Source organism: Podarcis cretensis (genome assembly GCF_951804945.1).
Source record: "Podarcis cretensis genome assembly, chromosome: 8".
NCBI lineage: Eukaryota > Metazoa > Chordata > Lepidosauria > Squamata > Lacertidae > Podarcis > Podarcis cretensis.
The window spans coordinates 90,446,916-90,470,312 of NC_137177.1; the positions used below are offsets into that span (position 1 = coordinate 90,446,916).

The window sequence follows — 23,397 nt, forward strand, 5'->3', positions numbered from 1 at the left end:
CGTGTGGGGATCGTTTCGCAGCGTTCGAGGAGCGGGAGAAGGCGCCGCCGAGGCCGAGCGGGGCAGTAGCGGCTGCTCTTGCGGGGCAGTAGCGGGGCAGTAGCGGGGCAGCCGCCATGGCGGACGTCACCGCTCGGAGCCTGCAGTACGAGTACAAGGCGGTGAGTAGCGCGCGCGCGCGCGGGGGGTTAGCGGTGCTGTAAACCAGGCTTGTTGCTAGTGGGCAATGCTCACCGTTTGCTCTAGTCAGACCACATCCTCGGAAACTTGACTGGAGTTCAGTGGGTCTGTTCTGAATATGGCTACAAATATGGCTACAAACGGGGCTTCAATTTTCAACCGGAACTCACCGGGACTGAGTTCCGCTGCGTGTCGGAGGCGACGTTGTAATGCGGCCGCAAGCATGCCAGCAGTTGAGCGGAGAAGCGTCCCTCACCCAAAAAAGCGTTGTTTCCCCCTACAGGAGGCTTTGGCTCCCCCTAGTATAGTACTTTTTAGGTGCTTTAATGTTTCATAATAAATTATAAAAACACTGTTTTTAAAGAAATCATTTTTAATGATGTCCCAATAAAAATAGCCAATCAATATATCCACATCATAGTCTGGACCTCTGAAGCATATCTCCAAATCTCCAGTCCTGCCTCCTCTCATTGTTTTCATATTTTCCACATCCCAGTCCTAACGTTTTAATTATAAAAATACTGTTGATTGTTAGTATTGTTAATTGTTTATAATATTACTGGCGAAAAGTTGCTGTTTTTTGTGGCGAGAATGAAGAAGCTCTTTTCGACCCCCTGACTCCCTTTCTTTGCAGGCAGGCAGGGCAGGCAGGAAGCAGCCCAAATCTGTAAGGCCAGCTGAGAGGTGGCACCTGTCAGCTTGCATGATGCTTCTGCACTGATCTTTTGGAAGTTGAGCGGAAGGAATTTCTCCTCCCGCACCCTCAGTGCTAGCAGCGGCAATTTAAATCTGAAATCTTAGGCGCAGTATACTGCACCAAGAGTTCAGAAACTGCTCACACTAATGAAATCTCCTGTCACAAAACATGCCTAACACTATGGGAGTTTTGGAGGCTGCTGGATGATGATGGATTACAACACCCATCATTCCTGACCATTGGTCATGCTGGTTTGGGCTGATGGCAGTTGTATTCCAACAAGTTCCAGAGAGCCATAGGTTCCTCGCCTCTGTAGCAAAGTAACACAGTTGCCCATTTTAATAAAAACAGCAGGAATTACATAACATTTTTACTGATCAAAGCAAATAATACACAAATCTCTCAGACCAGTTTTACTATCTCCTTCCTACTGTGGAGAATAGATGTCTTGCTGATGCCACCTAGTGAATTTGAGTGAGCTGAAATTTGACTCACAGACCTTGGGATTGTAACGCAAGCTCTTAACAACTACAGCAGGTGCTGTTTTGCAAACTGCTGCTGACAATGATGTGAAACCCTAGAGCTGAAGCCGCTATTACTTTTATTCTTGAAGCCAATAATTGTGGGAGGGGTATGGCAAAGGAGGCTCTTCTAATAGCAGAATATTTGACAATATGTTTCATTTCCTTCTTCCCTCACATTGTCTTCTTGATTCTTCCAGAACTCTAATCTTGTACTTCAAGCTGATCGCTCCCTGATTGACAGGACCCGGCGTGATGAACCTACAGGAGAGGTCCTGTCGTTGGTGGGGAAGCTGGAAGGAACTCGAATGGGTGACAAGGCCCAGAGGACCAAACCCCAGATGCAGGAGGAGAGACGAGCAAAGTGGGTGAAGACTATTTAATATGTTCTTTCGTTTGTTGTGTAATAGCTCACTGAATTCTAGAGTTGGATCCAATAATTGAATGTCTCTGCTTATCATATTCAGGCCTTTGTCACTAATCAGCTGAGCGAAGTGCTCAGTTGTTCAGGGAACTTCTTTTTTTAATTTGTGTTTTTTATAATTTTATTTTTGTATTTTCTATTTTACATAAACAAACGAAATAAAAACATAAACATAAAATCCCCTTTGACTTCCCTCCCCCCATCGTGGATCTTAATATAATGATTTCCCCCTCCGCATCTCTTTTTATAACTCTATTCTTACAAATCCTTTATCATTCCATTTTTCAAATTTGTACTACAAGTTTTCTGTCAACCCTACCAATGTGTGTAATTGTTTACAATAGTTTTTCAAATAGATTGTAGACTTTCCCCATTCTTTATTAAAGTCTGCCTCTTCTTGGTTTCTAATTTCTTCCTGTAAGTTTTGCCATCTCAACATAGTTCATCAGTTTTATCTGCCACTCTTCCTTGGTCGGAGTTGTACCATCTTTCCATTTCTGGGCTAACAGAATCCGCGCAGCCGTGGTCGCATACATAAATAGTTTCATCTGGTCCTTCAGGATCTCTGGACCTATAATGTCTAAGAGAAAAGCTTAGGAAAGAGGTTTCCTAAGAGGTTTCTTAGGAAAAGTTATTTTCAACCTTTTTTTCAATTAATTGTATATCATTTCCCATAAGTCTTTTATCATCTTAAATGACCACTACATGTGATAAAAAGTACCCACTTTCTTTTTACATTTCCGAAATGTTTTAGACTTTGATTTATACATTTTAGCTAATTTACTAGGAGTTAAATACCAATGATACATCATTTTCATATAGTTCTCCTTCAAAGTGTAACAAGCTGTAAATTTTAATCCTGTCGTCCATATTCTCCCACACTGCTAATTCCATATTATAACCAAAATGCTTCACCCAGTAGACCATAACCAATTTGACCTGTTCTTTAGTTTGCCAATTTAATAGAAGTTTATACATTTTAGAAATTAACTTAGTTTTATTCTCTAATAGTTCCCTTTCAAACTGGGAGGTTTTATTTAAACAACCCTTCTTTTTGTCAAACACTTCATTAAGTTGGTGATATTGCAGCCAATCAGTTACTAATTCTCTTATATCTTCAAACCTCCTTAATTTTAATTCTTGATCTACTTCTATTAATAATTCTTTATATGTTGCACGATCATTTCTCATATTCCTTTTTTTTAAACCAGTATTGCTTCTAGTGGAAAGAGCCACCATGGTGTTATGTATTCCAATAATTATTTGTATTTGTCCCGTACTTCCTACACCAGTTATCTTATAACATGATTAAAAAAGCTTTATGAACTTTAACCTTGTCATACCACAAATAGGCATGCCCGCCAAATTGGTTATTGTGTCCTTCAAGATCTTATATGGAACCACTTTCCAATGATATACATTCCTTTAACTAGCAAAGAAAAGATGCCTCAAAATATAATTTCATATCTGGTAAGGAGAATCCTCCTCTTTCTTTGGCACCTGTCAGTAATTTATACTTTTTCTTGGTTTCTTCCCCTGACAGATAAATCTAGTAATATCTTTCTGTCATTATTTAAAGCATCTTGTATTGCTGATCACTGGTATTGTTTGAAACAGAAACAACATTTTTGGTAGCGCATTCATTTTTATCACATATACCCTCCCTATAAGTGACAAGTTCATCCTTCTCCAAATTTCTATGCTCTTCTTAACTCTAGACTTTCACATAATTACCTCTAAAAATTTATTCTATAACCCTTGGTATACTGACCTTCAACTATATCCTTCAGCTGCCTGCCCAGGAGAAATCCGGCCTGATCTTGATGTATTATGTCCTTTAATACGGTTTTTGTCTGTTTCGCCAGTATAGATAGATGCAAATAGCTTATAGTCAATTGTTCAATAGAGAGATCGACCTGTAATTTTTAACTGGCATTAAATCAGAGTCTTGTTTCAGAGTAAGTGTAATATAAGCATTAGTCCACGAATCTGGAACATTTCCTGCTACTAAAATTTCATTCATTACACCTTTCAGTAGTTGGAGTAAGAAGTCCTGTAGTTTCTTATAATATTTTGCTGATAGTCCATCTGGCCCTGGTGCTTTACCTATTTTGAGTTGGTTTATTACCTGTTGTATTTCCATCGTTGCTATAGGGGCGTTTAAGTTGTCCAGGGAACTTCTAACCTGCTTGTTTATTTTAACTGACAGCAACTCCTATCTTTCCCATCAACTACTCCCTGATCCTTGTAGCTGAAGATTAAACCTGGGCCTTCTGCATGCAAAATATATGATCCGCTGCTGAGCTACACCCTTGAAAATACTGTGTCAGGAAACACGGTAGTACTCCAACATCACTAAAAATAACATTATTCCCTAAGATAGTAGTAGCAGTAATAATAATAACAATAATAAGAATAAATTTATATGCCGCTCATCTGACTGGGTTCCCCCAGCCACTCTGAGCAGCTTCCAACAAATTAAAACACAATACAACATCAAACATTAAAAATTTCCCTCAACATGGCTGCCTTCGGGAAAGAAGCATGTGCTTTCTGTGTGTGTGCATGTGCTTATCTCTTCTGGCTATGAATTGGTCAGGTGTTCTCTTTCCTGATTGTGTGCCATTGATCTTCCCATCTTTCTAGGAGGCGGAAACGAGATGAGGACAGACATGACATTAACAAGATGAAAGGTTACACTCTGCTTTCTGAGGGCATTGATGAGATGGTGGGAATTATCTACAAACCCAAAACCAAGGAGACCCGAGAAACCTATGAAGTCTTGCTGAGCTTCATTCAGGCAGCTCTTGGAGATCAGGTGAGTGAAGAGAGTAATCCTCTTGGGGCATTGATTAACTAGATGCCTAATATCCCCATGTGTTCTGCTCTGTGTATGGACCAAAGAGAGTAATAATGTAAGCATATGAAGCATTTTAAATTTTCTGTAGTTATACCAGTATCCGGCATTATGAGTTCAGTTAACTTAATTGCATAGGCCTAGCAAATAATGTAATCAGCTAACACTAAATATATATAGCTCAGCAATTAGGAACCATTTCCTTGCTTCCGTGGTGGTGCTGAGATGGTAGAAATGCAAATAGAATCATAGAATCATAGAGTTGGAAGAGACCACAAGGGCCATCGAGTCCAACCCCCTGCCAAGCAGGAAAATAGCAGATGGGGACATTTCTCAGAGATGTATTTTATTTCTATTAAATAATTTTCTGGTCTTGTGTCTGCATGATGTGTCCATCATCTGAAATATTGCACCTGCTTCCCTTGGTTTCACACCATAGAAAAATCAGTGCTTATTCTGAAGTAAACTCAGGTATATGGAGACGTACTCTGAAATACATGTGGGACCTGTAATAAAATATTGTAGTGTAGGTAAAGGTAGAAGGTAAAGGACCCCTGGACATTTAAATCCAGTCAAAGGCTGTGGTGTGGTGCTCATCTCACTTTTCAGGCCGAGGGAGCCAGCACTTGTCCACAGATAGCTTTCCAGGTCATGTGGCCAGCATGCATTACTGATGCACTGAGGACCGTGACAAGTGCTAGAGTGCATGGAAACACCATTTACTTTCCCGCTGTAGTGGTACCTATTTATCTTCTTTCAGTGGTATGCTTTAAGACTGCTAGGTTGGTAGAAGCTGGGACAGAGCAACAGGAGCTCACCCCATTGCATGGATTTGAACTGCCGACCTTCCGATCGGCAAGCCCAAGAGGCTCAGTGACCACAGCACCACCCACATCCCCAAGTAATTTATGCTGTGAGATGCTCAGGCAAGGCATTTGTCCTTCCATATCCCATTTTTCTCTTCCAACTGGTAGTCAGCATTCTCTGACGACTGGGCATACTTAATCCTCATTGACTTTTTGGGTGGAAAGGGTCATCACATATAGAATTGTAGAGTTGGAAAGGATACCAAGGGTCATCTAGTCCAAGCCCCTGCAATGCAGGAATATCAGCTAGACCATACATGACAGATGACCATTGAGCCTCTGCTTAAAAACCTCTCATGGAAGTCTGCTCCACTGTCAAACAGTTCTTCCTGTCAGAAAGTAATTTTAAAAATACTTTTTATATTTCTGCAAAACTCGGCATTTCCCCAAGCTTGTTGATGCACCTCTTATTTGTCAGTTACCCCTTTTCGCTCCAGTCTTGTTGGCACTCATCACCTGAGTTGGGCGCTAGAGTAAGTCAAGTCTTGTTTCTTGCAGCCCCGAGACATTCTCTGTGGAGCTGCTGATGAAGTCCTGGCGGTCCTCAAGAATGAAAAACTACGCGACAAGGAGCGACGGAAAGAAATCGATCTGCTGCTGGGACAGACGGATGACACCCGCTATCACGTGCTGGTGAACTTGGGGAAGAAGATCACAGACTATGGCGGGGACAAGGAGATCCAGAACATGGGTAGGGCCTGCAGCCTCAGGATCTTCTAGCTTCTTCTGTGTTTATCAGTTGGATACTGAATTCTGTACAGAATAATAAAGGTTCTCAGAGCCACTTAAAAATTACTTCATATAATACTGCACCAGCTCTCAGGCTTACAGTCTAAAAATACATGGCACAAAAGGAAAGTGGTTTGGGACGGAGGAAAAAATAAGTAAACTCAGGTACAAGTTCTTAGTTGGAAGTTCTTCTCATGACTAGCTAGGATGGAAAGGTTCAAGGAGAGGAGGTAAAAGTTTGAGATTCCTGCTTTGCAGGAATTAGACTAGAACTCGATGACCCTCAGGCTCTCTTCCAACTCCCCCTTCTATGATTCTATGACCTACGCTGATGGAATGGCCCTAAATCCCTTCTTTTAGTTATAGTAGTGAAATTGTAAAGTTGTTCCTGAATGGTTGCTATAGGTAGTAGAGAGATTAGAGCTAAGTATTGTTTCCCAGTCCTGGACATCAAATAGCACTGAGAGGTGAATAGGTTTGGAAGCCTCTGCTAATGTGTTCTCATGGCAGAATGTGGTGGCTGTTGGGCAGGGTACGTGTATTACATGTTCAAACCTTAACAACTCCAGTTAAAGCTTCTTGAGTAACCCCAGCGGGGGAAATTTCCTCCTTTGAGGAGCCAATTTCAGTCAGAGTTTAATAGTAGGCTAGCTTCATATGTTGGCTCCCAGATGCCTCCTGCATCTGTTGAGGTGTCCACCATGCACTGAATTCTGCTGCTTATGTGCCAGTACAAACCACTTTAAATGTTGGTTAGTGGTAGCATGCAAAGTTGTGACTAGTGCTTTTGAAGAGCACAGTCTAATATTCTGCACAGCTGCATTACAGGTTGCTTATGAGCATGGGTCATTGCTTGCCTGCCTTCAGAGGTCACTGTTTTTCAAATAAAGCTCAGGATTCTTCTATATAGTACATGTGACCTCTTCTCCTCACCTGATGTTGCTTGTTTCTGATTTTTGTCCTCCTTTGTAGATGACAACATTGATGAGACCTATGGGGTGAATGTGCAGTTTGAGTCTGATGAAGAGGTGAGTGATTCATTTGGTGTCAATGGATATGCATATTCCAGACAAGCAGAGGGTGGCCCTTGTCCGCATGCACCCCCAAGGAGAAAGGGCATTCCATTTTCTTCGCAGTGCTGGGAGTTTGAATGTAGGCATCCAATAATCACACAAGCAATTCTCTCTCTTCCCATGTCCTTTTTCTAAGATTATCTTCCTTTCCAGTTTATGGGTGGCAGTCAGTGCTGGTCCTGCTCAGTAGATCCATTGATGTTAGTGGACATGACTAGGTTAGGTTCATTAATTTCAGTTGGTCTGCTTTGAGAAGGGACTTAGTTGAATACAACCCTGTGTTTGTGAAGTGTTGCCAACATGTTAGAAAACTCTACATTTGATGCTTTTAACATTAAAGTGACACTGGTAGCTGCAATACTGCTGTTTATTATTTTGTACCGATTGACTTGATTACATGGTATTTCCTTCCTCCAAGGAGTTCAAACCAGTTTGTATTTCTCTCCACTCCTCTCTGTTTTATCCTTCCAACAACCCTGTGAGGTAGGTTAGGGTGAGAGTGAATGTCTGGTTGAGTGAGAATTTGAATCCTGGTAGTAGGCTATTAACATTTACATAAGAATTAGGATAATAACACTATACCTTGGAAGTCGAATGGAATCCATTCTGGGAGTCTGTTGACTTCCAAAACATTCGAAAACCAAATTGTGGCTTCTGATTGGCTGCAGGAAGCTCCTGCAGCCAATCAAAAGCCGTGGAAGCCCCGCTGGATGTTCGGTTTCCAAAAGAATGCTTGCAAACCAGAACAATCACTTCTGGGTTTGCGGCGTTCAGGAGCGAAAAGGTCCAGGGTGTTTGGGATCCAAGGTACGACTGTAGCAATTTATAGAAGAATGTATGGGAATATTGTATACTGCATTTTTGCGCATATATATATATTCCTTTTTATATTTATCTTTGTTCTTTTCTTCCTTTTTTCTGTATCTTTTTTTAAAAATTAAAATCACTTCAATAAAATATAAATAACAAAAAAAAAAGTTTGATCAGCGAACAATACAGTGGTACCTTGGTTTAAGAACAGCTTTGTTTATGAACAACTTGGATTAAGAATGCTGCAAACCCGGAAGTAGGTGTTTTGGTTTGTGAACTTTGCCTTGGAAGCAGAACATGTTCCGCTTCCTGTTGAGTGTCTTCCATTTGTAAATTGAGTCCCCCGCTGCTATGGGAAAGCATGCCTTGGTTTAAGAACGCTTTGGTTTAAGAGCGGACTTCCAGAATGGATTAAGTTCGTAAACCAAGGTACCACTGTATCTAGTTCCAAGTAGAGGTTTTCTTCTAGGCCTCAACTCCTGCCTGCCTTTGCTTTAATGTAACATCACTTCTGGTAGATGTTCAACAGTGGTAGTCTTTGGTTCTCCTAACAGAGATGTTATGTGGTTGGAAGTGTTGTGGTATGTCCTTGGAAAGGGCACTGAACATGAACTATCTTGCACCCACAGGAGGGTGATGAGGATGTTTACGGTGAAGTACGGGATGAGGCTTCTGACGATGACATGGAAGGAGATGAGGCAGTGGTTCGCTGCACCCTTTCAGCCAATGTGAGTCACGCAGGGGAAAATGCAAAGGCTTTTGCCATTTAATTAGGGTGGTGACTGTTAATAGCCTGTGTGCATATGTCCAGAATAACTTAAGAATCTCTGCCACTATGTGGATTAGGAGAACTTCCTAACTGCTTAGGGGAATATGCAGTACTGTGGAGGAAAACGCTAAGTATGTGGCCTTCCTCACCAAGTTCTTTTTAAGCCTTGTGTGCTGTAAGCTTTCATGTCTGTGTGCCAAGTAAGTTGTGCAGATAATTCTGTTTCTCTTAGCTTGTGGCCTCAGGTGAACTGATGAGCTCCAAAAAGAAAGACCTGCACCCCCGAGACATTGACGCTTTCTGGCTGCAGCGGCAACTGAGCCGTTTCTATGATGATGCCATCGTATCCCAGAAAAAAGCTGATGAAGTGCTGGAAATCTTAAAGGTGCTCTGTTTTCTTCTGTTTCTTTCTGGTTGCTTGCTTCTTTCCTGGGCTGGTGCTAGCTGTTATTGTATATTTGTACCTTAATGTGAAAAACAAAAATATATTGCATATGTGGCTTCTCTAAGAAGGGAGGAAGAGCTGGACCTACTGTGTGTAGTTTCCCAGGTGCTCTGGCTTTTGAATTGCCTTGATTCCTGGAATTGTGCAGGCGTCAGCAATGGGTTAACACACTCATACACTGCGGCTTAGAAGAGGCAGGGATCCTTGACTGAAACGTGGGATGGGTGACTCCTTGAGCCGCCTCTCTCAAGTTAGTCTCTGCCTTGCCTATATAGAGCTGCATTTTATATTTCTGCTTTCAGGTTCCTGCTTTATTTGTTCTTAATTTTTCTACTTTTACTTTGGTTCTCTTGGCAGCTCCCTTTAGGTTTTGCTTTTTCTCCCATCATTTTTAAAATCTGCCCTGAATGGTTGGGATCTGGAAGGCCAGTGCCAGAACCTGTGCCTGTCTTCCTCTTGAGACCTCAAGTCATGGTCTTCTGGGTACTTTCTCTCCTGAGGTGGGAGAGGAATAATAGAATCTTAGAGTTGGAAGGGACCCAAGAGTCATGGGTCATCTAGTCCAGCCCCCTGCAATGCAGGAATCCCAGCTAAAGCATCCATGAGAGATGGATATCCAACCTCTGCTTAAAAGCTTCCAGTAGAGTGGCACTATTACTTCCCTGTAATATCATGGGGGGCTTTGTCAAAAGCTTTACTGAAATCAAGATACACTATCCACAGCATTTCCCTGATTCATTAAGTTTGTAATTCCATCAAAAAAAGAAATCAGATTGGTCTGGCATGACTTATTTTTGAGAAACCCATGCTGGGTCTTAATAATCACAGCATCCTTTTCTAAGTGCTCACAGACCGACTGTTGAATTACCGTATTTTTCAGTGTATAAGACGCCCCCGTGTATAAGACGCCCCTTATTTTTCGGGATTTAAGAAAATGCAGGAAGCTTTTTTGGGGGAGGATTGCCCAGAGTTGCTGACCTTTTTTTTTGGGGGGGGGAGGATTGCAAAAGTGTGGTATATATTCTAAGACCTTCCCTGGTATCAATATCAAGCTCACAGGTTGGTAGTTTCCTGGGTCTTCCTTTTCCCCCTTTTTGAACATGGGGACAACGTTTGCTCGCCTCAAGTCTGTAGGGACCTCACCTGTGCTCCAAGAATTCTCCAAGATCATAGACAAAGTTTCTGAAATTACCTTTGCATGCTCCTTTAGTACCCTTGGATACAGCTCATCAGGCCCTGGAGATTTGAATTCATTTAAAGTAGCTATGTGTTCCCTTACTATCTCTTTTCCTATCATGGGCTGCAGCTCCCTCCTTACATCATTTATTCTGTTATCACTAGGCTGGGCATGGTTTCCTTTTGGGTGAAAACAGAGGCAAAGTAGGTGCTGAATAATTCCACCTTCTCTCTGTCACCCAATGGCATTTCTTCGTCTTCTTCATGCAAAGGACCTACCACTTGTTTGTTCTACCTCTTACTTCAGACATAGCCAAAGAAACCTTTTAAAAAAATATTATTAACCTATATTGCAGGCCTGAACTCATACTGAGCTTTAGCCAGCCTGACTTTTCCCCTGCAACTGTTGGCTACTTGAGTATACTCCTTCTTTGTGATTTCCTCTTTCTTCCATTTCTTATACATGCCCTTCTTAACTCTCAGCTCACCTGTAAGTTTATACATACTATTTCTTGTTGGTATTGTCTGCATTTGGCCTTCAATATTTCTCTTTTTAGAAACTCCCCTCCTTCTTCGACTCCCTTCTCTTTGAGTATTTTTGACCATAAGTAGCTCCTTGAGCTTTTTGAAATTGACATTTTAAAAGTCCAGAGTGTCTCTCTGACTACACTTAGTTTCCCCCTGCCTCTGTATCCTGAAACCCAGGAGAACATGATCATTTCCTTCCCAGTTTCCGAGTACTTCCATTTCATTTATCAGTTCTTCCTTATTGGTAGGATCAGGTCCAAGATAGATGATCCCCTTGTTGGTTCTTCCACCTTCTGGGAAATGAAATTGTCAGCGAAGCAATGGAGGAATTTGTCAGACTTTACATTCTTAGCAGAGATTGACCTGGGATGCTTCTCAGCAATTTCTTTTAAAGGGACTTCAAGTCAGTACACCCTGCCACCCTCTCAGGCCAAAGTTCTGATGACTTGTTGGACAATATAGGGCTGGCTTCCTGCTGGGTAGCCTACCCTATGCTTGTTTCTCTGTCGGACCCCTTGTAGTTTACACAGGAAGGTAGTCCATTCTCCCAGTCTTCCCCAAGAAAAAGCAGTGTGCTGGTCTTTAACAACCCATATCTTAGACATCCAGCAGTGTCAAACGGCCTAAACTTGTGGGGATTTCAGGATTCCAAGACTGGCAAATGCACACGGTTCCCACTCATCAAATTATGAAACTTAAAAATTGGCAGTAAGGCAGATAGATGGTGAAACAGAATTCTGAAAACAGAAGAACTTGGGGCTCAAAACCTGGTTGCTACTAACCTATCCACTAAAAACACAGTATTTCTAGTCTACTTATGAATATGCAGTGGGAATGGTCAGCTGCCAGTGCATTGTGGACAACACATTTGTGGACTACTTGATGAGGGAAGGGACAAAGCTGCATAGAGCAGGTCAGCTTTTGATGATTCTCTCACCCCACATTGGAGTGTGTGGTACCTGCCTCCATCTGACCAATGACAGCCAATGTCATGTTTCATAGGTGAGCAGGGAATACTTTTGCCAGAGGCTTGGGAAAGGGACAGACCTCCCCTTGTGTAGAGGGAGGTGGGCCATTTCAGGTGTAAACTGGATTTTTCTATTTTCCCGGCATCTTCCTGTCAGCCATTCCTGGGGATTTGAATAACTGGTGGGAGATGCATGACACCTTTTATAGGGGAAATGGAGAAGCAATTGAGCAATGTCCTTTGTCACACGACCTATTTTCACTGCTCCCCTTTCATGTCTCCCCAGACTGCCAGCGATGACAGAGAATGTGAAAACCAGCTTGTCTTGCTTCTGGGTTTTAATACATTTGACTTCATCAAAGTGTTGAGGCAACACAGAATGATGAGTGAGTGTCTGCTATATTGTTATTATGTAGAGATCTCAAAATATTGGGTTATCTGAAATCTTGGTGTGCACAGAGAGCTTGGAGTTGTGTGGAGAAATTTCTTACCTAGCAGTTTCTTACCTTCTATAAAAAGCAGTGCAAGTGAAATAAGCCCCCCTACCAGCCCTCTGCACATGCCAAAAGACTTGCGAGAAAGAGGTGGTGTCTATCATATTTACACTAAGATATTTAGATAAGAATGGCCTAACTTGGAATGATATGAAGTACAGTGGTACGTTGGAAGTTGAATGGAATCCATTCCGGAAGTCCATTCGACTTCCAAAACATTCAGAAGCCAAGACACGATTTCCAATTGGAAGCCGTGGAAATCCCATTGGACGTTCAGGTTCCAAAGAACATTTGCAAACCGGAACACTCCCAGGTTTGTGGCGTCCGGGAGCCAAAATGTTTAACTTGCAAGGCGTTCTGGATCCAAGGTACAACTGTACATTGTTTCATTATTGTGTGGTTGCTTTTTTGTGTATTAAATAGCAGCTGTGTGTCCACCAATCCAGATCAGGACTGTTGCAGGGCATAGTTAGTGTTAAAATGTGGTTAGTTGTGTGAGTTGAGGACTATTAATAAAAAACATGGGAGAGAAGAGACAGCAGTGCAGAATTAAAAGATGCTGCCCTGTTTTGTACTTCTACAGGTAGTTGACATATTTAAAAATTAAACTGAGCACTAAATACCTATTAGAAGAAAGATAATACAGATCCCTAGGAATATAAATTCTGCACCAGATCATTTGCCTCTGGGAAGTACAGACAAAAAAGTACAGTTGGTCACCACTCGTTTCCTTTGTTTGCCCTTAAGGGGGATTCAGTTGTGTGTTTTGTCTGGAGTTCGCAGGAGATAAGATACTACAATTATTTGTTTTCTCCCCCAGTCTTGTACTGTACCCTCTTGGCAAGTGCTCAGAGCGAAGCTGAGAAGGAGAGGATTATGGGGAAGATGGAATCTGACCCTGAGTTGTCAAAGTTCCTGTATCAGCTGCATGAGACGGAGAAGGAAGATCTGATCCGGGTAAGGATTGGGGATGGAGGTGGGAAGGAATCTGGAGTAAAAATGATTTAATTGTGGTGTCTTGCTTATATATTTGCCCTGAAGGTATCAGTGTGGGTTGCAATACATCCTTGTTCCATTTTACTCCAATGATTGCTCTGTGAGGCAGGTCAGACTATGAGAGAGAGTGAGTTTTGGCTGATCGACTTGCTCAGGCCCTCAGTACACTATAAGACCAAGCAGCAGTTTCAAGTGTAGCCTCCCTTCCCATGCACTCAGTGTGCATATCAGATACTCGTGCTGTGTCACACTGTTTCAGAATAGTGTTGCTGAAGCTGAAGATTTTAAGCACTTAAAAATATTGTTAAACAGGAATCTCTTCCTCTTCACTTTCTCTCTGTTATCAGTGGTTCTCAAAGTGGGCATTACTCCCCCCTGGCGGGGGGGATTACCTAGAGGGGCACTAAGAGGCAAGGGGGCAGCAGGGGTTTTTTGTTGCACTGGAGGGGTAAATTATTATCAGGCTTTGAAAAACTGACATCAGTGGAACAAGTTTATCAGTTTTGTTGAATCAATTAAACTAAATAGTTTTAATTGGATTTTGAACAAATGTGATTACCGTATTTTTCGCTCTGTAAGACGCACCAGACCACAAGACGCACCTAGTTTTTGAAGGTGGAAAACAAGAAAAAAAATATTCTGTATCTCAGAAGCCAGAACAGCAAGAGGGATCGCTGTGCAGCGAAAACAGCAATCCCTCTTGCTGTTCTGGCTTCTGGGATAGCTGCGCAGCCTGCATTCGCTCCATAAGACGCACACACATTTCCCCTTACTTTGTAGGAGGGAAAAAGTGAGTCTTATAGAGCAAAAAATACGGTAATTGTTGCTGGTTTGAATTTCATTGTGTTATTATCTTCCTTAGTGGGTCATGGAAACTGCTATTCTGAAAGCTTTTTTATAGTTTAGGGTAGGGAGCACAGGGGAAGAGTTTATGGAACCAAGGGGGCAGTGGTCTGAAAATATTTGGGAACCACTACTCTATTGTGAGTCTGTAACTGCACAATCCTACTATATATGTTAACTTTGGTTCAGTGGGTTTTATGTCTTAGAAAAAGTATTTATTATTGTGCCTTAAAGGGAATGACATACACACAGTGGAAAGGAAGAAGGATTAGAGTTACTAGCTTTTGTAGGGCAAAGTTCAAATCGGCCACACAATTTACTGCAAGATGTCAGGGGAGGAGAAAGTGCTGAGTGTATATAGGAGCTCACCATTGTTGAGCAGCCTGGTATGGATCCTTGGAACAAAAACTCACCCTAACATGGAGTTTGTGTCCTCCCACTTCAGGAAGAACGCTCTCGCAGGGAACGTGTCCGCCAGTCCCGCATGGACACTGACATGGAAACCATGGATCTGGATCAAGGAGGAGAGGTACTCTTGCTTCATCAAATATTCTTAGGTGTGGGGGGGTCTGAGGTACATGTGAGGTGCCAAATAAACTGGGGGGAAATCATTCCTCATCTTAACTCCCCTGCTTGTTTATGAATGAAAGATTGGTGGGGTGGGGTTTTTATGGGGTTCTGTGCTATCACATCTTAATTTAATGAACTATTTTTGATGGAAATTTCCATTTTGTCAATTTCAGGCATTGGCCCCTCGGCAGGTTTTAGACTTGGAGGACCTTGTGTTTGCCCAAGGCAGTCACTTCATGGCCAACAAGCGATGCCAGCTGCCGGATGGCTCTTTCCGCAGACAACGCAAAGGCTACGAGGAAGTTCATGTTCCTGCGCTGAAGCCAAAGCCCTTTGGTTCAGAAGAGGTTGATGATGTGTTTTTTATTTCCCCTCTATATAGACAGCACTTGTGGCAGGGGGCTTGTGGTCTTGCCTACACCAAACACACTCATTCACAAACTAGCAGCCTTGCTGGATGCCTTCAGCAATCATGAAGCCTTTGCACATCCTACTGTTTCTTGGTCTCTCAGGCTGGTAGCAGGTTGTATGTATATGCTAACTACTGATCTACAGTGGTATCTCGGGTTACATATGCTTCAGGTTATATACGCTTCAGGTTACACACTCCGCTAACCAAATTGTGCTTTGGGTTAAGAACTTTGCTTCAGGTTAAGAACAGAAATTGGGCTCCGGTGGCGCGGCAGCAGCAGGAGGCCCCATTAGCTAAAGTGGTCCTTCAGGTTAAGAACAGTTTCAGGTTAAGAACAGACCTCCGGAACGAATTAAGTACTTAACCCGAGGTACCACTGTATTGTCTAGTGTCTTGGTGCTTCCACAGGGGGTCCTTGTATGAACTCAACCTCTGCTTTTTTCTGTTGCTCATTAGAGAGACCATAGAGAAAAAAGCAGAGATTGAGATACCAGTCTAGACAATCGCCTGAGACTGTAAATAGAACCAAGCCATAGCAGCAGTATTACCCCAGAAAAGCTCCAGTTTAAAAATCCTGAACAAATAAAGTCTATAACAGCAGTCTAAACTGTTGAGGTGACCCAGTTAGGGAGGTTAGGTGGCACCATTGAGAGAACCATGTGACTGGAGCTTTGCTCTCAAAAAAGAAAACCTTGGAAACCTGAGAAATCCATCAAGAGGGTCTTCTGCTGGTTCCCTCACTGGGAGAAGCGAAGTTACAGGGAAACAGGCATCCTCCCTGTGGAACGCCCTCCCTTCAGATGTCAAGGAGATAAAAAATTGCACAACTTTTAGACGACACCTGAAGGAGATTTTTAATGCTTTGTTTTTATTATGTTTTTATATATGCTGTAGTCCGCCCAGAGTGGCTGGAGAAACCCAGCCAGATGAGCATGGTAGAAATAATAAAATGATGATGATGATGATGAAGGAGACATTGTAGCAGCTAACTGCTGCTGAGGTCTTTGTTGAGCAGGTGATGTGTTAGGAATTTGGGCAAGGCTCGATGTCCTTCCAGTCACCAGGGTCATCTTGGAAGAACTGCTTTGGTATTTGCTGCCCATCTAAGATTTGTCATCCTCTTTACAACTTTAGTCTGCTTACTTGCTTCACTGCTTTTATGGGCCAATGGGCAGCATAGGCTCTTTCCTCTAAAGTGACTTCATAGTGAATTGTGGATTTGAACTGCTTCTGTTCTGCCTATAAGGATTCTGTCTCATGAGTTCGTTACTGACTTGCTGGACAAAACCATTATTTCTTTTCTTATTCTCAGCAACTACTTCCTGTGGACAAGCTCCCCAAATATGCACAGGCTGGATTTGAGGGATTCAAAACACTGAACCGGATTCAGAGCAAACTGTACCGTGCTGCCCTTGAGACAGATACAAATTTGCTACTCTGTGCACCCACAGTGAGTGTTCCGTTTTATGATGTCAAATATGATGGATCTTTCTGAGCCTCTGCACTGTTCCTTGATTTTTACTATGGGAAATGTCTTTCTGGTCTCCTGTTTGAGGGGAGGGATGGGAGAGTGAAGGTTTTCTTTGACACTCTCTTCATTCCAGGGTGCTGGGAAGACAAATGTGGCTTTGATGTGTATGCTGCGTGAGATTGGGAAACACATCAACCTTGATGGAACAATCAACGTGGATGACTTCAAAATCATCTACATCGCACCAATGAGGTCTTTAGTCCAGGAAATGGTGGGCAGCTTTGGGAAGGTAAGAGGAAACAGCAATTGGCTTGTATAAGACCTTCACCAGGTGGGAGTGGATGGAGGAGAACCTGAACTTGGAGGAGAGGTGGTGTCCAGTGTTCTGAGGAGCTTTTCCACTTGTGCTTATTAGGTGTTGCTATCATTTAAATTTATATGGCAGCCCAACAATAAAAGGATCAAGGCAATCTATAAAATAAAAGCAACCAAAGTATTTTAAAAATAGAAAGATTAAAACAAAAAGGATCAGTAAAAACAAGCACTGTACAAGAAATTAAACAGAAAAGTGTTTGCCAAGACAACTTGCAATGTAATAGATGCAGCACAATAGGAAAAAGTAGTGGAGGGAAGAGGAAAACAAGCAAGGTTACTTTGTTTGTGGCCATTCCAGCTTTTTTTTAAGCATATGTTCAAAAGGGCTGGGCCTATTAGCAGTAGTGTCCAGGCAGCCAATGGAAAGAGCTTTGTCTTGCCTCTCTCTCTTATGGATGCTAGGGGGAAGAGTCGATACCTAATGAGAATAGCGTCTAAGAGTCTGAATTGGGGGCTCTTTGGATCTTTGCTTTGGGCCTATTAATCAGTTTAAGGCAGCCTTGTTATTCATGCTGCCTAGAGTTGCTGGGAGTTGTAGTCCAAAGCACCTGGAAGGCTCTAGGTTGCGGAAGACTGTTTTCCGGTGTGCCCCACGCTCTCAACCACACACTGTTGTAATTTAGAGGTAGTACTGACTTGCTGTTAGGGTTTAAACAGTAATGTGTGTGGAATACTTGAAAGCACACTATGAATGCACATCTGTTATTTATAGCTGTGTTCCAATTTTCCTTCTAGCGCTTGGCCACTTACGGCATCACTGTGGCTGAGCTGACTGGGGACCACCAGTTGTGCAAGGAAGAAATAAACGCCACTCAGATAATTGTCTGCACTCCAGAGAAGTGGGACATCATCACCCGCAAAGGAGGGGAGCGTACCTATACCCAGCTGGTGCGCCTCATTATTTTGGTGAGTTGCCTTGGAAGCTTCTCGTTGAGCTGTGATGAGGGTCTGTGTTTCTGCTACACATGGCATATTGGGGATATTTTCTGGGTGGGAGAACATTTGAGACATTCAGAATTGCAACCAGCCAAATGTAATGGTTTCTGGGCTCTATAGGGGATGTGTAAATGGTGCGGCACCTCCCTTAGCAAGGAGGGTAATTCTTCCTGCATTCTGCAGGACGAGATCCACCTCCTGCACGACGACCGGGGCCCCGTTCTGGAAGCCTTGGTGGCCAGAGCCATTCGCAACATTGAGATGACTCAAGAAGATGTGCGGCTTATTGGGCTGAGTGCCACCCTCCCAAACTACGAGGATGTGGCTACATTCTTGAGGGTGGAGCCTACCAAAGGCTTGTTCTACTTTGACAACAGGTATGGTGTGTGTGCTGTGGAGAGTCTTCTTTTTTATTTTTTATGACTTTCAGTTATATGCATTTCAATAGTTTTACAATCATTCTCACATTTCAAAACTCGACTTCATTCCTCCTCTTTCTGTGGTTCCTTAAATTTATTTTTATTATTTCCTGCATATTCTAAATTAACTTAACTTTTTTATTCATCTACTTTAAATATATACTCTTATGAAACTGCAGGTTATTACAATAATCCTTCCAATGTCCTTATCTGTTTACAGTTTGTTTGTAAATATTAAATAAACCATTTCCATTCTTTTATAAAAAGTTTGTTATCTTGATTTCTTATTTTTCCACTGAATTTCACTATTTCTGCATAGTCCATAAGTTTTTGTATCCATTCTTCTTTCATCAGGACGACTTCTTTCTATTTTTGGGCAAATAATGTTCTTGCCACTGTAGTCGCATACATGAATACATTTCTATACTGTTTAGGTAATTCTCCCTCTATAATTCCCAAAAGGAAAGCATTGGGTTTTTTTTACAAATGTTTTTTTAAACATCTTTTTCAACTCATTATTTATCATTTCCCATTAAGCTTTAACCTTTCTATAGGACCACCACATATGATAAAAAATACCTTTTTTTTCTCTTTGCATTTCCAACACTTAATCAATTTTGATTTATACATTTTTGCCAATTTACTCGGTGTTCGATACCATCTGTATAACATTTTCATGTAGTTTTCTCTTAAACCATAGAATGCTGTAAATTTTATATCCGTGTTCTACAATCGTTCCCTTGTTTCCATATCTATATTATAACCAGTATTTGTCTCCCAATGTATCACTGAAGATTTTACTTGCTCATCCTTTGTCTCCCATTCCAATAGTACCTTACACATTTTAGACAGCACTTTAACATTGCATTCCAACAGATCTCTCTCTAGTTGTTATATTTGTTTCCCAAACCCTTGTATTCTGTTTTTCTTAAATATTTCATTTAAATGATTATCTTGTATCCATGTTGTTAACTTTCTGATAAAACCTTAATTTGTTTAATTTAAACTCTCCTCCCTTTTGTTTTAATATACATTGGTGCCCCGCAAGACGAATGCCTCGCAAGACGAAAAACCCGCTAGACGAAAGGGTTTTCCGTTTTTCGAGGCGCTTTGCAAGACGAATTTCCCTATGGGCTTGCTTCGCAAGACGAAAACGTCTTGCGAGTCTTGCATTTTTTTCGCTTTTTTCTCCCTTTTTCTAAGCCGCTAATAGCCGCTAAAAGCCGCTAATATCGCTAATCCGCTAAGCCGCTAATAGGGTTGCTTCGCAAGACGAAAAAACCGCTAGACGAAGAGAATCGCGGAAGGGATTCTTTTCATCTTGCGAGGCACCACTGTAGTTCTCTAAGTTGTCCAACCTATTATCATATTCAGCCTGGAAGTGCCTCAGCCCCCAGCGCACAGCAGCAGCTAGCTGCGGTGAAGGTGCTGAGGCACCCCTCAAATGCTGGCTTCGCACGGGGGGGGGGGCAGGATGGGCGTGAGCTGGTGGGGCGGGGCTTATTTAAACAGCTTTGCTGAGGTGTGTGCAGCCATGTGCCCCTCAGCAGAACAGTTTAAAGAAGTGGGACTCGGGAGCTGCAGTGGTTTCACTCGCGAGATACTGTAGGGTGAAGCCGCCATCATGCTCTGGCCCTCATACTGGTCCTGGGCGATGTATCACTACAGTCCCTGCCTAATAAACCAAGGGTTTCTGCACAAAGTTCTGTGTGCACTATGTTTGCCTATATATATTTGCTCTCTAGGTAAATGACCTGTCTGTGGCTATGGAGTTGTTTTTTAAATGTCAAACAAGAAGGGGATGTGCTGTGTATTTTGTAGGGTAGATAAATATGCCTTTGCTCCTTCACTTTACATTTCTGAGGAAGTAATTGCCTTCTGTAGATCTTACCTTTCTGCTTGTCACTTACTTGATGCCTGACACTTTTTGCAGTTTCCGCCCAGTGCCCCTGGAACAGACTTATGTGGGAATCACTGAGAAGAAAGCAATCAAGCGCTTCCAGATCATGAATGAGATTGTGTATGAGAAAATCATGGAGCATGCTGGGAAGAACCAGGTAGGTTCTCGTCTCTGGGTAAATTGGGGCAGTGGGTGTGGGGAGAGGGATTGCATCTCAGAGATGCAGGAAACCAGGCAGAGGGCCTTCTCGGTAGGGGCATCTGCCCTGGGGAATGCCCTCCCACCAGATGTCAAAGAGAAAAACAACTGCAAGACTTTTTGAAGACATCTGAAGGCAGCCCTGTTTAGGGAAGCTTTTAATGTTTGACGGACTATTGTATTTTAATACTTTGTTGGAAGCCACCCAGAGTGGCTGGGGAAACCCAGCCAGATGGGTGGGGTATAAATAATAAATTATTATTTTGGAAGAACAACTTGCAAGTGGGTGGAGGCATCTCTGTGCACCCCTCTTTACCTCAAGGCATCCTATTTGGCCATTGCTTTCTATCCCCTCCCCCACTTCGAAATATCATTTCTTAATCTGTTCTTGGCTCAGGGATGTGGTGAAGTGCATTTTCTCAGGAAGAGGCATGCGTTGTTGGGAATGTCATCCTGGCTGCTGGGTAGCTGCTGATTTGCATTATAGCCTCTATGGTGTTTCTTCTAATACCCAGCTGGAGTTCCCCATTTTGTTGAACATTGACTTTATCTATTTTTATGGGTCTCTTGGTTGTAACTGCAATGAACTTAAGTGGACAAGAGTTGCAATTTTAACATTGGGTACATTTTGAACATGCCAAGTCTGACCCAATATAACTTACCTTGACAGGTAGCAGCTTCCTGTGATTTCCCCAGGTGTCATTATCAGTGCCAAGGTCTTTTTAACTGGTGGTATCTGGGTTTTAGATTGCAAGCCTGAGAGCAGAGGCTGCTTTCGATTTTTTTTTAGTGCCTTTTAATCAACACTGGGAGCCTCTTCAGCTGAAGAGTGCGGTAAAAATGCTTTAAATGAACAGGACCTGGAATCTTCTGCTTACAAAAACCTGTGCTGCCTCCCCTTTTTTGCCTGGTCCTACAGCTATATTTTATAGTATAGAGAAAAAGAGGGTGGGCTGCCGTCTATCAGAAGCACATAGCAAACTAATGTCATGGTATATCTGTTGAGTGCCTATAAGCCCTTCTAAATGGCTCTCCTCTTGAGCCCTAATCCAGCTTTTCTTTGTACAGACATTTAGGAAAGAGCAGGCAGAATTGTGCACATAGTGTTCATCTGTGTTTTGGGGTTCTCTCTTTCCAGCAGATGCTGCTGCTGCTTTCAGACATGTCAATACAGTCTACGCTCACACAGTAGAGTGGGAAAGGGGCTGTTTTCCTCTATGCCACTGTTAATTGACTCTGGTGCTCTCCATTTATTCAGAATGTGTGTATTCTTATAAACCAAAAATCATGTTGGCTCCTTGCATGATTTTAGAACATTTATCTGAATGAACAGTGGTCTAAATCGCATCTGGAGCCTACCTGCACAGAGCAAGCTCTCCATTGCAGGCCTCACCCATATGGCTAGAAGAGAATGCAGGGCCAGCAAATACAGTTCTTCCCTTTTCCTCAAATGATGTTGATCACATGAGGCAGAACACCTTTTGGACTTTTCCGCTTGTAATTATACTGTCCTCTTTGATCCCCGCCCCCACTGGCTTGCTTTCTCCTTGCATAGCTATCATGGACTGATAACTTTGATTTCTGTTGTCTCCAATCAGGTGCTAGTGTTTGTCCACTCCAGGAAGGAGACCGGGAAAACTGCTCGAGCCATCAGGGACATGTGTCTGGAGAAAGACACCCTGGGGCTCTTCCTGCGAGAGGGCTCTGCCTCCACCGAGGTCCTGAGGACAGAAGCTGAGCAATGCAAGGTATTCATTTCTGTATTTATTCACCACTTTGTCATATTTAATTTCTATAATGATTCACAAATTAACCCATATAAATTAATACCAAATAACCAAACCAAAAAATAATTGGCAAGAAACAACGCCAAAATCTGTGTCAGAACCAGAAAATAAAGTGGTTTGCTTTCAAAGGCCAAGTGAAACCTTTTCTTTTCATAAGTCTTGGAAAAGAGACCCTTCCCCTAGTGGAAGGTCAACTCAGGCTCCTCATAGGATAGAATTCAGAGAAAGATTTCACCAGAATATCTTTAGTTATGGTGCTGGAGGAGACTCTTGAGAGTCCCATGGACTGCAAGAAGATCAAACCTCTCCATTCTGAAGGAAATCAGCCCTGAGTGCTCACTGGAAGGACAGATTGTGAAGCTGAGGCTCCAGTACTTTGGCCACCTCATGAGAAGAGAAGACTCCCTGGAGAAGACCCTGATGTTGGGAAAGATGGAGGGCACAAGGAGAAGGGGGCGACAGAGGACGAGATGGTTGGACAGTGTTTTCGAGGTTACCAGCATGAGTCTGACCAAGCTGCGGGGGGCAGTGGAGGACAGGAGTGCCTGGCGTTCTCTGGTCCATGGGGTCACGAAGAGTCGGACACGACTAAACGACTAAACAACAACAACAAAGCATCTCTTTTCTTTCTCTAGAACAAGTTCGCATCTCTTCCTTCACTCAGCTACAGAAAATCAGGAATCATTGGGGGGTTTTGACGGCAATGTTGTTGTTTTTTGCTCACAGAATTTGGAGCTTAAAGACTTGCTGCCCTATGGCTTTGCAATTCACCATGCTGGCATGACCAGGGTGGACCGAACATTGGTGGAAGATCTGTTTGCAGACAAGCACATCCAGGTATGACAGCAGATTTCCCCCAGCAAAATATTTGAAGGGGTCACCCCCTCCAAAGTTGATGGGCATTGCCATTCATATGGTGTCCATGCATGGCACCATATGATCGATTATGGAAGG

At 42.6% G+C, this 23,397-nt stretch overlaps 1 protein-coding gene across 1 annotated transcript in view; it reads left to right on the forward strand.

Moving 5' to 3' along the window:
• SNRNP200 (small nuclear ribonucleoprotein U5 subunit 200) overlaps positions 1 to 23,397 on the forward strand; it is a 48,616-nt gene continuing 25,219 nt past the window's right edge. Inside the window, exons 1-18 of the mRNA XM_079987406.1 lie at positions 1 to 161; positions 1,599 to 1,762; positions 4,469 to 4,640; positions 6,044 to 6,236; positions 7,247 to 7,302; positions 8,787 to 8,885; positions 9,159 to 9,311; positions 12,329 to 12,428; positions 13,357 to 13,493; positions 14,821 to 14,904; positions 15,119 to 15,292; positions 16,670 to 16,807; positions 16,962 to 17,117; positions 17,939 to 18,109; positions 18,323 to 18,516; positions 20,492 to 20,615; positions 22,255 to 22,404; positions 23,170 to 23,280. Of these exons, the coding sequence (XP_079843532.1) occupies positions 117 to 161; positions 1,599 to 1,762; positions 4,469 to 4,640; positions 6,044 to 6,236; positions 7,247 to 7,302; positions 8,787 to 8,885; positions 9,159 to 9,311; positions 12,329 to 12,428; positions 13,357 to 13,493; positions 14,821 to 14,904; positions 15,119 to 15,292; positions 16,670 to 16,807; positions 16,962 to 17,117; positions 17,939 to 18,109; positions 18,323 to 18,516; positions 20,492 to 20,615; positions 22,255 to 22,404; positions 23,170 to 23,280 (2,421 nt within the window). The 5' untranslated portion in view covers positions 1 to 116. The remainder of the gene's footprint in view (positions 162 to 1,598; positions 1,763 to 4,468; positions 4,641 to 6,043; positions 6,237 to 7,246; positions 7,303 to 8,786; positions 8,886 to 9,158; positions 9,312 to 12,328; positions 12,429 to 13,356; positions 13,494 to 14,820; positions 14,905 to 15,118; positions 15,293 to 16,669; positions 16,808 to 16,961; positions 17,118 to 17,938; positions 18,110 to 18,322; positions 18,517 to 20,491; positions 20,616 to 22,254; positions 22,405 to 23,169; positions 23,281 to 23,397) is intronic.